General features: G+C 34.9%; 1 protein-coding gene across 2 annotated transcripts in view; it reads right to left on the reverse strand.

The window, feature by feature from the left end:
• LOC101744934 (lachesin) overlaps nt 1-16,489 on the reverse strand; it is a 93,030-nt gene that overhangs the window by 31,642 nt on the left and 44,899 nt on the right. For both annotated transcript variants that reach the window (XM_038018783.2, XM_012690156.4), the window contains exons 4-5: nt 6,700-6,907; nt 691-852 (exon numbers count right to left, since the gene is read on the reverse strand). In XM_038018783.2, the coding sequence (XP_037874711.1) occupies nt 691-852; nt 6,700-6,907 (370 nt within the window). The remainder of the gene's footprint in view (nt 1-690; nt 853-6,699; nt 6,908-16,489) is intronic.

Below are 16,489 nucleotides of genomic sequence, written 5' to 3' on the forward strand. Positions count from 1 at the left end.
GTTGGAATAGGTAATTGATTAAAACGCAAAATGGTTCCCATACAAGTGGAATAATCCAGTACCAATAGTGAAACAGTGATCGCGAGACCTTTTTAAGCAATTCCTTTGTATTTATCACTCGAATATCCCGTGGAACTTGTAGTGCAAAACAAATGTCTCGGTAGACGCAGATGCTCCGGATTAACCTTCCCCAAATTAACCTTACCAATTTTAAGTATCATATAATAGAATTTCAACCCTCGCTTGAGAATCAAGTGTACATTTCATTTCAAACGGGTCCCGGTCCGTTGTCATAAACTCGTGAACATTAGAGTCCTGTACTGTATAGTTAGCGACAGCTGGGCTTGCGGCTTGTTAAAATAATATATTATTTTTCAGCTGACTTTCTAATTACATTCTAAATAGAATTCGTATTTATAAACGTGCAATATAAATGTTTAATACGTTTAGTAATTAATTCTATTTAGGTTTTAAAGTTGTAACTCTAATCTAGTTTAGTCTAAATGTTATCACGCGTGCTTCTCACCAAGAAGTCAGCGAGTTTAGCTCTTTAAAAATATACAAATCGATACAACGAGACTAGACTATTAACAATGTCTCTTATGATTGAAAGTCGCAGCGGCTCCATTTAAGCCACGCGTCTTCCTACGAGAGTGAATAAAGATTATCATTTACTCAAATTAAATTTACCTTTCTTCCTTCTGTCCACAGATATCGGTTGTCCGTCCTCCCGTCGCCACATGATCTTGGGCGTAGGAAATCCATCAGCCTTGCACACCAAGCTGATGTTCTGGTTTTCTCTCACCGCAACAGCTGACTGCGTACTTTTTTCGTCCAGGATATTTGGAGGAACTGGTGAGAAATTATTTGTTTGAAATGTATCAATCCAAAAAATCTTACTTTTGGAACGAAGTTCCTTATGGGACGACGCGGAGGGGTACCCTAACCGAGAAAAAACGTCCGTAACGAAGATTTTTATTAGTAATGCACACAGTGTACGACTTAACTTTGTAATAACGTACAAAAAATAACATATCTTTATTATATATTTTTTATAAATAGTTGTGAATAAAATAAAGTTGATGACTTTGTAAAGTAGTTTTTATTTTACTTTTATCAATAAAAACGTCATAAAAAAATGTATACCCGAATAATTTTTTTTTTTATACCTACCTCGAATAGAACTTAAAATTAATATTTTTATAATAGGGAACTTCGTTCCTATCCGGTGTCCCACGACACCACACATCTTTTTTGCTAGCATCGAACACTTTAGAATCTTCAAATTTACTGTTGTAGGAGACAGGAGTAATTGTCGCAGAAATAAAAACATTGATCATCAAACAAATTAAAACATAATAAATTCAATATTATACACCCAGAAATGTACAGATCATGCTTAATATCAAGATTTATTTCATGAACCATGATTAATTAAATTTGTATAATATAAAATTGAACTTAAATTAATGCTAAACTTGAAACAAGCTTAAACATTAACAGGGAAAACCCATTTTTATAATTAAATATTTTATAATTACTTCTAAAAAAATTCCGTCCAAATTGTACGAAGTATATAATAATTGAACGAAAGAGTAAAATTATATATTTAACAATCACGCAAACTTTATTTTACTTATTTCCTATAAATGTTTCGGTATCGTTATTGTTAAAAATTGGGTCAAAAAAGTGCCCCTTGACAAAAATGTTTTTGTAAAAGTAAGTACGAATCTTTCTAATCATATCTAGAGTTTTCACTGAGAGTACACGGAATTTAAAACAACGATTCTTTCGAATTGAACCGAATTTTGTCTCTTAGACTCCCTCCTCCTCGCGTCGTTTCCGCACTGCTGAGGGTCGTGACCATTATATGTCCCGCCAGCGCCTCCGATCAGTGATCTTAGATTCCATTGGATTTTTATTAATTTGCCCTAAAGTTCTGGTGGTAAGACCTCTTGTGAGTCCGCACCGGTAGGTACCACCACCCCGCTTATTTCTGCCGTGAAGCAGTAATGCGTTTCGGTTTGAAGGGCGGGGCAGTCGTTGTAACTATACTGAGACCTTAGAACTTATATCTCAAGGTGGGTGGTGCATTTACGTTGTAGATGTCTATGGGCTCCAGTAACCACTTAACACCAGGTGGGCTGTAAGATCGTCCACCCACCTAATCAATAATTTTTTTTTTTTTTAACTGGAAGAAGGACAAAAGAATAATGATTATGATGATATAGGTAAGAAGAAGTAGAAGATAATATAAAAAGGAGCAACATAGTATCTCTTACTCCGCTAAGTTTTCTTGCTACTCGAAACTGTCTTTTTGAATACCCGTGCCTCCTTTAATATATAGTGAATGGTGAATTGTTCGCCAAGACTATCCTGAATTTGACAAAATTAAGTTCATTCTGCAACTAATCACCTTCAATCGTTAAACTGAAACTGTAGCTTAATACTAAGTTGAGTTTTTAATTCTTCTTTGTTAACTTGATGCCCCAAATAATGAAGATGCAGTTGAGAAAATTGCCTATCGTTCGACAGCAAATCTTCTTCAGAGCCGATTTGCAGATCGTTAGTATTGTTTTGAAATATTCACTGAACCGATAACAAACGGAAATAATTAGATCTTACTTATTGTATTTCTATGTTCCTGAAAAATCAATTGAAGATATGTTCATTTTTGTTCCAATAATATTTATTATTTTCTAATTTTTTTCAACAATTAATTTGAAAGAATATTTGTTTAGCGAATTTTTGTAAGGAGGTTGTGGATTACTGTCGGTGTTTACCATTTTGCTAATAAAATATCTATAGCCATTTTCGATTACCTACTAACTACTGATTAATCCGATTCGACCTTTAGCATTTTATCCGAAAGTTTTAATTACATTCTCTGTGAAGCAGGGTCGCAGGTTGATTTAGGTTTTAATTGATTATTATTTTGTTGAATCATGCATTGGAATGTTTCCTGAGTCATCTAAATTTCAAATCAACAATGCTTGTGGAATCCATTCCGGTAAGATTGAGAGCAAATCGCGTTAACAATATCAATACTATCTTTTTATGAGGTATTCCATAATTTAGGAAGTATTGAATTGCGTATACAGATATAATCATTTCACTGTTTACATGTTTTTTTTTCTAATAGGAAAAAAACACGTATGGCACTCGGGTACTGCCGCGGTAAAGACAATAATAATTTAATATTAAAACAATAATAAAATAATACCACGCTATATTTATAAACATTAACAAAAGCAAAACATTTACTGTCCCCTTCACACTCTTATGCTAGACCGCGCGAGAGAGAGATGGGCAGACTTTTCATGATGCGCATGCAGTGCGACGTCACGCCGCGCGCTTATTCACAAGCACTACACAAGCGCAACGTGTGAATATGTTGAACGCGAGCTACATGGTAGGCGGCGTGTTAGGTTTTATTTTCGTTACGGAATTTCTTGATTCAGTCGCCGCGTTCAAAGCCCACGATAAAAGCTATACAATAGCTTAAAAAGTTACTGACTTTAACAATTCTTAGGTAAGAAGATAAGTTATCACTTAGCGTTGATGGACAGTAAATCCATCCACGACACTCATTTACTGAGACCTCGTATGATGTTGACGGGTAATTTGGTTTAATCGACATTTTTGCAACTTTACAGGACAGCCATTTAAAGTGGGATTTTTTAAATATGACAAAAAACTACTTGAGCTGAATTATGAATGTGGTAAGCTTAATTGAAGTTCAATTAAAGACATCGAATTGATGATACTTGTACCAAATAAGACGGAATTTTAATTACAAAGATAAATAGAGCGTATTAACCGAAATATCGCTTAAACCAAATAGCCTTCCCCCCCTCGATATGTAAATACATTTATATGTACATACATCTATACATATATATATAGTTGCTAACGAATAGCTGGAACCTTCCATCATCTACATCACTAGATTTTTTGGCATTGTATAACTGGCAAGTTAAACGTTGAATGATAAAAATGAGGAATTGAATAATTTTTTGATCAGCATTATACTGTATTATTTATAATTATTCCATAAAAAATTCACTTCTTTATTGTCTAACTAATGAAGTTTAGTATATAGAATATAAAAAAATATTAATTTCGGTAAATACATTGCTAAAGTAAATCGCAAGTAAATTATATTCCTCTAAAACAGTGAACGGAAAACATAATATACATCTGGCCGGGTAGTAGCTAAGATTTTATTATATGTTGATGTGTGTACGCAATGTAGAGGTCTGCCGTGATCAATATAAGTTTTTAAGACTATAATAAACAACATATTATTATATCAATGGCAGATCTGGTCAATTACTTTCAAAATTTTATTTTTTTAGCATTTTCAAAGTGGTCTGCCGCAAAGTAAAATGCGCGATAATGGTCTGCCATTCTTATTTTCCGATAATAATAATCATATATTTTCAAAATTTCAAAACGGCAGACGTGGTCAAATGGATTTAAAATCCATCAAAATCGGTACCTGTCCTACCTGAGCGCTCGGCGCGTCGACCACTTTGAGCTTAGTGAGTCCCCACCTCATGCATGGTAGGTATAGGGGTCTCAATGTACGAAAATTCAGGTCTGGTCAAATACATACAGGTAGAGCCCACGGGCTCTTGGGCTAATAGCATCAGCTACGCAGCCCCAGGTGGCTTGCCGAAATAATAATAGATTTTAATACAAACTTCGTCAAAGTGTACGAATTCTGAAAGTTTCATTTTCAGTCTAAACCAAATATTAAATATGTCATTTGAAAGAATTTCTAAAGCTTCAACGTAATTAAAATCGATCTAGAGATGTTTTAAAGGTCTCGCGACTTTCACGGCGCTTTCAAATCACGTTTGGTGGTTTTGTGTTTTCATAAAATATATCTTGAGAAATATGTTGAAAGTTCAAATGTATTCATCTAATGATCGAGATTGTTTTCATAGCTGCCGTTGTCCTTACATTTCTGATTTTTTACAAAAAGTTTTACATTAATTTTGGAGGTTAAAATACTCCTAAAAAATTGACATCACGAACTTCTCAAAATAAGTCTTGAATACAAAAGCTGGTAATTGAGTGCTAATGGATTCAGCGAAAACAAGTATTATTTTAACGTCTCGTTTCGAAACGAAATGATTAATACGAAAGTTGCTTTAAGTAAACAATGTGGAGTTGTTTTAAAGAAAACTTTAGATTAATCTCCAGCTTTTGTTTGAAACTTTTCACGTGTCTAGAACGAGTGAATATTGTAATTCATTGAAAAGTTAAGTGCTTCAATTTGAATAAGAACATAAAAAAAGCAATCGTTACTTTATTATCTTAATTTTAAGGTAAAAGTATTTTCATGATAGGTATTTAAAATCATAAATTTATATTATACTAGCGACCCGCCCTCGCTTCGCTTCGGAAACATTAAATTTTATTATTGATGATAGTTGAGTCCCGCGATGTTACCCGCGGTTATTGTCGTACCGCGGGTGACGTCGCGGAGCGAAGCTAGTCTAAAAAAAGTAGCTTAAGTTACTCCTTATATCATCAGCTACCTGTCAGTGAAAGTCCCGTCAAAATCGGTCCAGCCGTTCCAGAGATTAGCCGGAACAAACAGACAGACAGACAGACAGACAAAAATTGTAAAAAATGTTATTTTGGTGTATGTACCGTATATATATTCATGTGCATGTAGTAAAAAGCGGTTATTTCAATATTACAAACAGACACTCTAATTTTATTTATTTGTATAGATATACTCGTTTCGTTTATATTTTAAGGCGCAAGATAGTCTTAAAGTGAATTTTGGTATAACCCAGACACAGCGTCTGGCAGTTCAGCACTTTGTAACCGATCACTGAGCATCGAGAACTCAATTTGATAATTATTATTTTAGACTAATAAATAACTTACAATTAGTATAAATTAGTGGTTTGGTTTTGTCTAATTGATTTTTTATTGGTTGAAATGTTTTAAGCTGTAATCGGAAAGAAATGGGATTAGGACGAGATAATTTGTTGAAAAAGACCAAGTTTTTAAGTTTCGTATTGGACATCGGCTGATGTAGGTCTTTACATGATTTAGTCGACTGAGATTTGGTATTGTGCCATTCGGGCACATTATTATATTTCTAATCCTCTGATAGAAGATGCGGAAATCAATTCCGCATACGCCACCCACCTTGAGATATAAGTTCTAAGGTCTCAAGTATAGTTAAAAAGGCTGCCCTACCCTTCAAACCGAAACGCATTATTGCTTCACGGCAGAAATAGGCAGGGTGGTGGTACCTACCCGGGCGGACTCACAAGAGGTCCTACTATCAGTAAAGAATAATAATACAAATACAACAAAAAAAGAAGTATTCAATTTGTTGCCGACGTTCTGAAGTTACGTACATACATTACGCAGATTCATTTATATATATATAGACTAGACGTACTCGCCCGCTTCGCTGGGCATTTAAAATTAACATTATTATATATTGTCATTTTTATTAGGGAGTCCAATACTCATAAATATTAGCCTATCCATCAAGTACATTTATTTCTACATGGATACCAAGTTTCAAGTCAATCTGATGCATGGTTCAGAAGTTATAACGGAACATTAGTAAAAGCCACTGTAGATTTATATATTAGTATAGATAAGTAGCTTAAGCTTGCTTTAAACAACAAAGAGATAGCAAGGTATTGTGATAAAACTCACCTACAACCTGAAGGTATCCGACTTGGCTGATCATAGGGTTGGTGTTCACTTGGCACATGTAATATCCTCTGTCTTCTTGCTGGACCTGGCTGACGTGGAGCAGCCAGGTCATGGCGTTGTCATGCGACACGCTGAACCGGGCCAGGCGAGTGATGACATGACGATGGATGGTCAGGATCATCTGGCGGTCGATGTGGATCCAGGCGACCTAGGTAACATATTATATAACATTAAAGTGAAACGTTTAATACATCAAACTTTTCCGTCTGTGTGTTGCATGTCGCGTGACGGTCGGCCGCGGATTAGGGATAAAGTGAAAGGCGCTCGTGAGAGCAGCCAAGGCCAATATGGCGGCTCCTATAGTTCGCAGCAACTGACCGTGTAGTGTATAAACTGTTACTCATTTGTGCCAGTGCGCCACGCTATTTTGTTTGTTTTTGTCAGTGTTTAATGTGAATATTGTTTGTCAGAGCTAAATGTCCATAATCTGAAAAAAAGTTTCACTTTTAGCGTGGTTTCATAAAACCACACAATCCTTTTTTATAACATTATTTAATTATTCTCCGTCTCTGTTCTACGGGTAGTAAGACGCCTTATGACAGCGAACGGGTAGGAACCACCACCATGCTTATTTCTGCTGTAAAGTATTATAGTAATGCGTTTCGGCTTGAACTGTAAAAACTGAAAATTGGAACTCATGTTTCAAGACGGGGGTCGCCATTAACGTCGTTGATATCTCTTGGCTCCGGTGACCACTTAACACCAGGTGGGCCTATCCAACCATCTTAGCAACAAAAAAATGATACTATAACCTAATCATATTATTTACATCACCGACCACAGCCTGTGTTCGTTCAAAACGATGTCTACATAAAACGGATTTTTAATCTCATTTACTGAACAATGCAGTAGACGGCGTGTGAATATTTAAAAATTTCAGGTCCCTTCCAATAAAAGTAGGAACATAGAAACTTTATAGCAGGCCGGTTAGTGGCGCGGTCGTATGTTATTTACGACGAGGGTTACGTTCGCGAAGCATTGTTTGTGTCCTTACGGTTGGTCACGTGTATTTGTGAGAACTAGAGGTCCCGCAGTAATCGAAATTCGACTATAATTAATTGGAATTGTAAGTTTGTACATTATTATGATTGTATTTTATACTTCTATAATCACAAATTTCGCCAAGGCTACACTATAAAAAAATATGAATACAGACAAACAATATTTAATCTATTCTCAATTTGACAACAGACGTCAAGAACAAAGGTTTGACAATAAATAGTATGCATGCGTGTGTGCGTCAAATACATGGTATGTAGTGTGTGTAATGTTTTCTTTATTGATTTAATGTATCTGTTATGCATTATTTTAAAAAAATATTAGCATTGTGCACTTCTTCTCTATAGTCTCTTTAAGTGTGGAAAATTTCATACTCCTCTGTCCGCGAAATTTTCGTAAAAAGGGATACAAAGTTTTTGCTTCACGTATTAATTTGTGAGAATGTTACTCTATTGGCAACTGGAGATGAAATTCAAACAAACATACATGTTCACCTATTTTAAAACGATTGTGATACATAATTCGTTAACTTTCAATCGATTTTAGAAAATTTTAATTTATATTAATAAGAAAAATTCGTCATAGCTATTAAGTAGAAGAGTTATCGCCTTATTTGGTTCAAAATAGTTTCCGGAATACTTTTACCATATGTGTTTTTTTTACTTTTAAAGATGAATAGCTATTCGACCCATCTTTTTTTTTTATTCCTTAAGCGGGTTTACGACCTCACGGCCCACCTTGTGTTAAGTGGTTACCCTAGCCCATAGGCATCTATAACGCAAATACCGCCACCCAACTTGAGAAATGAGTTGTAAGATTCCACTTTAAATAGCATATGTGCTGCCTCGCCCTTCAAACCGAAACGCAATACTGCTTCACGGCAGAAATAGGCAGGGTGTTGATACCTACCCGCGTGGACTCAAAAGACGTCCTACCACAAGTATAAACCAGTATAACAACGATCTAGATGTAGATGTCTATGGGCTCCAGTAACCACTTGACACCAGGTGGGCTGTGAGCTCGTCCAACCATCTTAAGCAATAAATAAAAAATTAAAAAATCTGCTGTTCAACTCAGACTCTTAATATCTCCCTGACGAGAAACAAAATATGCTCTTCTCGACAAAATACTAACACGTTGTTAGCAGACTGTAGACTGTTTCAAAGTGCTGACACGCGAAACTTGGAATTTTATTTTCAATTTTATTTCTGGCATAGACGATGCGAGACCATAAGACTAATAGAGTTAGCTCTCACACCACTCAAGATTATCTCGTTACAATCTCAGTCCGTGGACACTGTGATATGAATTAAAGTTGTCGTTTAAAATACCTTCAAATGTTTAAATATCAATGGTGCTTACATATAAAAATATTTTGGAAAAAATAGGACTGTTTTCGAAGACTTTTCCTATTCATTAATTCTTTTGTACATTATTTAAAAACTTATTCTAAAAAATCGTTTCAAATTATCCATGTTGCTTAGGTAAGCGCCCTTTGTTTGTCTGCATTTCACTATTACATTATGACAAAAGTGTTAAATGACGCGTTTATTTCATTTATTATGAAACCTAAGTATATGAGACTTCGAAGCAAATAATGAAAACTATGGACTAAACCGTAAAAACGATTGGGATTCTAAAGTAAAATAAATATGTTATAATACAATTAATAAAAATAACTAAATCAATAACAAAATACCAAAGCTAGTGGTGAGGTAGTGAAGTATAAAGTTGGCTATTATTTGAGTAATCGAATTCAAGCCGCACTCACAGTCAACTGTTATTCTAGACTTCGATTTCGGCTTTGTATAATCTAGTCTACTTCGAGTTAGCTTGCGGTTTACAATTCACTTGATTTCTAATCTTGGCACAGCTATATTTAGTTGTTTTGAGAATTTTAATGGCTTAGAGAACAAGCAGACTAATAACAGAGGTGGCACAGAAATACCACAAGTTGCAAGAATGATTGGAGATCGTTATGTTTTGACCTCTGATTATGGTCTCGAGCAATGCACGAATATACCCGATTAAACTAAGAAGTATACACTTACTAGCTACAAATAGTATAAAGTAGTGGGAGTAATTTCCTGGATAAGAAAGAAAGGTGATGGATGCACTTGTAGTATGAAGGTTGAAAGTGCGAGAGGCATAAAAGTGAGAACTAGTATGAATAAGAAAATATAGAATAATAAGATCCCGTTGAGCCTATGAACGGGGAAAGACAGGAAAAAAAAGCACGAATATATCGAAACATCTAAAGATACTTCTCAGAATAGTTTGCTATCTGGTCAGCTACAGATATCAATGGAGAGGAAAATTCAACCATCTGCATTGACTGCGTGTTTATCCTTTGTAATTATTGTACGGCAGACACTGACATTGACACCGGCACCTCATAAGTGGTCTAATTATATCAGCAGGAACCAACATTCGGAAGAACAGACCACAATTTAATTTGGATAAAAAACGTCATGTCTAATAAAATCGATCTCCGCAGGTTTGATTTTTAATTTCAGCATCATTAGGAAACTCCGGCTTGAAAAGTAGGACAGCGGCTGTTATTATTTTATAATTGAGACTTTGATTTGACCTTTGACCTCTCTAAGTTTAAGTACGCCCCGATAATCACCCAATTACCACGCACAGTTATAGTTCGTGACTTCATCTTCCTCTCCAGATACGGTCTTAAAAATACTTACTGTGATAATCGAAGGAAAACGCTTTGAGAGTATCTATTACTACAATAAAAATGAGTGTTATAAGACGAAGAAAAAAATCGTTGGCTCTGAACTATGTGTCTGGCCGCTTAGAAATATGACAGAAACGTCTGATGAAAATGGTGATGAGGCGTCCATAATAATTAATTTGGCCGCTTCATTCTAGACGGTTACTGGAGGTCACTTGGAAATGTTGGAAGTCTGATTTGAATTCGTACAACTAGTATATAATTATATAATATATTCTCTTAACATACGAGATGGCACTACCACACCGCAGAGCATTAACAACAAGCGGCGCGTACAAACTATTATTTGACAACAATTAAGCTTTACCCATAGATTTCACTTTTCCCGTTCTATTTCAGGCTTGAAATTCAGACCACAAACAAGAATTATGTCTTTGCGAAAGAAACAGACAAGATGGTGTAGCGTCTAGACTGAGATAACAGGATGCCATTAGAACTCATTTTAAGCTAATTTATATTTATGTCTTGTAATAATTTAAGAATTTTTTTGTACTTAAATCGTATTTTTATAACATTAATTTCCGGGTACATTTATTTGTTGAAGACATAATATAATTGCTCTGCTTGATATGTTTCCACAATATACGTTTTTCTTTCTAACGTGGGCGTAGATTTTGGAAGCTTTTCATATATTAATTTGTCGCTCATACACGGGGCATACACGTAAAGGAATTGGTTTTTTTTTAAATAAAAATGACTTTGCGTTTTTTTTCTTTTTCTAATAATGAAATCTAAAAAATACTGTACTTGAGGAACAATGTTCAAAAACCGGAACATAATCTATGAAGGGAAGCTATTTTATTTGTAAGGATTTATTTTCATTTGTAAGTATGCTTAATCACTATTGTCAGTAATTGTTATGGATCCCCACGTTTTTAATAGCATCATCCTCTTTTCTTTGATAGCCAGAAAAATAAAAATAAAATTCAAGCTCAGACTGCTTTCTAAGATTCGTTGCAAGCTGCAACAGTAACAAGCAACTCCATAAAACAAACATTTGTGAGGCATCTTCAAGACGTAGTATGTATATAACGAGTCAACAAACTGAAAGTTTCAACAAACGTATTGCAGTCGAACAACAATAAAAACAGTGGTAAGGCGAGCGCAGACGGATTATCCCGCCGACCAAACAATACAGAAACCAAAGGACCAACTGTGGAACAAGCTTAACCCGCGCAGTTTACTTTGAAGAAGTCACAAACGCGTTAAATTCGCCCCGAGCGGCCTAACGATGTTCTAGTTTAGTCTATGTTTCGTATAATGTACTAGCTGTACCCGCCCGCTTCGCTGGGCATTTAAAATTAACATTATTATTTCTCACCCCCACAAAGATTCTCATCATTAACGCCCTCGCAACTGGTGTAGGAAGACCAACACTCATATAAATATTATCCTATCCATTAAGTACATGTATTTTCTACATAGATACCAAGTTTCAAGTCAATCGGATGCATGGTTCGGTAGTTATAACGGAACATCCGTAAATACCACTGTAGATTATATATTAGTATAGATTACAATACCGTAGACACCACGACGCGGGTGCTACAGTTCGCCATAATAACTTGTACGAATAACTCCTACTCCAAATAGTGGCTGAATACGCGATTTTCTTAAAAAAAATATGTTATACCTATTATATTCTAATTTGCCATGTTGGTAAGAACCGCTGGGTCACGTTGGATGCAGGTGGCAACGGACCGGCCGCACTGGAGATCACTTGGAGAGGCCTATGTTCAGCAGTGGACAATGGACAGGCTGAGATGATGATGATGATGATGATGTTGGTAACCGTTGTGTAATAAAATAAAGTAGTTGTTTTCAGTAGCCATTGGCTCACAAATATAGTTTCAAGCTACATAGCAATTATCATTCGTTTTATCGTGTTTTATTATAGGTAAACCTCAGACTTTCATTCGTACATATTATAACGTTAGTCGTGCAGACTAATCCCAACCCTACACGTTCTATATTCGGCTTCGCGACGCTGGGTGTGTACATTTCGTATCCGAAAGCAATCTGCTATCTTGGTTTAAATGTTAAAGAAGCTTCACTTCATTTTGAAAAACGTCGTAATGAAAAAAGGGTTTTGAAAAGATTTTGAATTTGTGATGTGTAGCAAATTCGTTTATAAATGATTTTTATAGCGTTGCCGTTCTGAAACGGCTATAGATTTACGATTAGATCGTATCCAGTGATGCGTCTAGATGAGCGTAAGGCCCACTTGAGGTTATATGGTTACTATAGCCTACAATAAAACATGAGGCAAAATATTATTTTGTTGTGTATCGACTTTTACTTGTTATAGTGCCTTAGATTTAGATATCTTAATAAAAAATGGCAAAGTCTTTAGTACTTTAATATTTTACTGTTTAATCGAAAGTTTGATTTGTGGCAAACGTGAGTAGCAGTAATATCCCGATGTAGTCATATAACTATTGGAAAATGAATCTTTTTCCACGTATCTCAAGTTACACAAACTCAAGTTATAATTTGCAATATTGGCAATTTAGTATCCAACAATATTAACGCAATTTTATTAATTTTCACTGCGAAATTCTCCTCAAAATATCCCTTTAAGCATCATCAGAACTGAATTTATTTAACGGAGAGAGAAAAATGTACCAGTCACGTCTGTTTACAAAGTTTAATTAAAGATGTCAAGTTCGGTGGCGAAACGTCGGAAATGACGACCATTAGCCGAAACTTGTTACAATTTATACCTCCTCGTTGACTCATGAAGAATCTCATTCTGTTTAACAGAGTTGATTATTTACTTAAACTCTTTTTGTTCGTAGTTTAACAAAATGGATTCCGGACAAATTTAGGCCTAGACATACGCATCAAAGCTGTGACTGAAAAAAAAGAATTATGACAAATTGGACGAATCGTCAGAATAAAGCTAGGTAGGATGAGCTAAAGATGAAGACTTAGGTAAGAATATAAATAATAGTGATAGATATGATAGATGCGTCATTGACAAGGAAGCGTTAGCAGTGCCTCAAGACAGTTGGTCAATTTAGTTTAATGAGGCTATCTACGGTCTATTGACCGTTAGCAATTAATTGAATTTTAAGTTGTTGATGGTATTGGTCCAGATAGAAATTTAATTAGTAGCATGAGCTAAATCAAACATGTAGGTCTGCTGAAGTTTACTACATCACCTACTCTATGGCTCTCTAATTCCTAACCTATCTTGAACACTGATAGTGATACACGTTCTGATTTGCCCTCTCGCGAGTAAATTCACCCTGCAAAGACTAAATTGAGAACTTAAATTGAATCGACGCTGTACCTCAAGTGAGCTTATGACATTCACGCTGTGGTATATAATTATAACTATATTTATATAGTGTTCCAGTATCACGCCGAAAAAAAATATATGTGGTGCCGTAGGACATCGGATAGAAACGAAGTTCCTTATTATAAGAATATTAATTTTAAGTTATATTCGAGGTATAAAGAAAATAAAATTGGAGGTTTGCAACAACCCACGGTCATTCGGTAAAGTGCGAACTTATTGTGGTACACTTCATTCACGCTTGTTTGCATAAGAGCTAGTGTATTGTGCAAACGAACGCTCTGAGATCGTGGTCAATGAATGATAAGCAAATATGTTATTTTTTGTACGTTATTACAAAGTTAAGTCGTACACTGTGTGCATTACTAATAAAGATCTTACGTTACGGATTTTTTCCCGGCTAGGGTACGCCTCCGCATCGTCCCATAAGGATCTTCGTTCCAAAAATATGATAGCTATTCTAAAATCGAAGCATCAATCTAATATTATCAAATAAAATAAAAAATATTAAAAGTACCAACGAAGATTGTAGACTCCGAATTATTCAAACAGGAATTAAACTGGTTGTATAAATCAATTTCGACCTAACACTCGGGTCTCTATTATCGACTACGGAATTTCTGATTAACTGGCATGATTTATATGTACGACTTCCCTTCGGTAATGAAGATGAGATATAGTCTATTCACTTCGGATTGTAATCATGGTTTTTCTTGTGTTAGCACGATCTGCTTATTAATTCGAGGGGTTCAAATATAGGAAAAGCTAAAAACATAGATACAAGCACGATGTCCTGAAATCGCGATGTCTATTGTTTATAAGCTTTACCATACAGTCAAGAATGTGCGTAAAATTTACTATAAAAATTAATGAAATTTCACACAAAGATAATATAAGATCTAACACATACTTCTATTATGGTGAATAATAAAGTATGATCTAGGTAATACAGTGTATTTCACTATGATAATTGAGACAGTGTGTTTGCTAATTCGTGATTTTACGTACCAACCGATCTACTACTCGATACATAGTTTATAGATCAGAAAATAACAGAAGCAATATTATTTACTGAGAAAATACAATGCCTTTAATTATTTATGAAGCAAGTCCAACAATGACCTTTCTGTGGCCAAAAGGATTGCTGAGCTGGGAATCAAACCAAGACCCATGAGGACATCAGTAAAGGTCTAATAAGTACTAGACTAAGGTGAGAAAGTAAAAGATAAATAGTTTATATGGCTTCCAGGAAATTGTCGTGGATTTGATACATTGTTCGTGACACCAGTAGACCTGCATTATGGGTTTGTGTAAATTAACTCACAATAATGCTATATAAAAATAAGGGCCGGCTAATAGGATATATTAGAAATTTCTCTCGGGAGATTATTTACACAGATAAAGTAAATATAATTAAAAGAAAAACACGGCAGAATCCGTATTAAAAATTAAAATGATAATTATTTATCCTGGTTAGGATACTAAGCCGCAGTAGTTAAATTAATATTATAGTGTTATCATCAGGATTTGATACGTGGGCAAAATTTCAAGTTATATTGATGTCTTAAAGTTGGTAAAAATTATATAGCAATAGCATAATATAGATATATGTATTACCTAATGTAAATCAGAAATGTATATAAGCATAAAATACACACTATATGCTATATTATTATAGTAATATAGCATTCCGTAGACCAATTAAGTTAAGGCGCACTGAAAATGAATGTAATTAATTTGTATCCTCATTCTATCCTATATCCTATCTTGTCCTCTGTACAATCCTGAAATATTTATTTGATTTTGATGAAACTTGATACAGTTACTATTGGTTTTCTGAGAAGGCTTTCTATTAGTCTATTAGTATTTATTCTACGAGTGTCATAAAATGTAAAAAGTTAGGGTGCGAGAAATTTTAAGAAATTGTCTATTTTGATAACGTCAACGATAGTGATGGTGGAGCGTGATAATATTTCACTAGTATATTATCCTCGAAATAAAATTTACCTACATATATTGGCTAAGGACAGGAAAGCAGCAAAACCTTCGATTACAAATACATTAGCCATACAAAATTACCCCAGTAGTAAAAAAATATCGTTCGAATTCCAAAAGTTTTCGACCAAAGTCATCGACGGCCCTAATCTGTCGGTAAATCACCTCAAGGCGCCAGAACAAGACGGTATAACTGCAGAACTTGCCACTCGCAAAGCCTATAAGCTTCTCGTCTCTTTCGTCACATACTTAGGGGTAATTCGTTACATTTCCCCCTGCACTTCCTACCACTTCCTATTCCAGCTTTACGTCTTATTTCATAATTTGCTTTTGGATTCTGTGTTATAATTTTCTACAGCTGTGACTTTATTGCAGATTGGTCGGTCTTAAATAAAAGTCTTTATGAAAATAGTTTGATATTATTTTTGTTGGTTTTCAAGTGTGGCGTGGGAAATTATCTATCTGAAAATATACGCAAATTGAGATACTTAAGATAGAAGAATACATATATAAAGGATGAGGGTCTTGTAAAGATAGACCGTTGTATGTAGCGCTCAAGAATCACTGCTTGAGCTGCTTACGAACACGACTAATGTTTATGGACGACGGATCAGTGCAGATTAAAGGGTCGGCATTCACCAGGTATATTTATGTAGAATAGAGATCACAGCCTATAAAATAAAACTTTC

Source organism: Bombyx mori, chromosome 22, assembly GCF_030269925.1.
Source record: "Bombyx mori chromosome 22, ASM3026992v2".
NCBI lineage: Eukaryota > Metazoa > Arthropoda > Insecta > Lepidoptera > Bombycidae > Bombyx > Bombyx mori.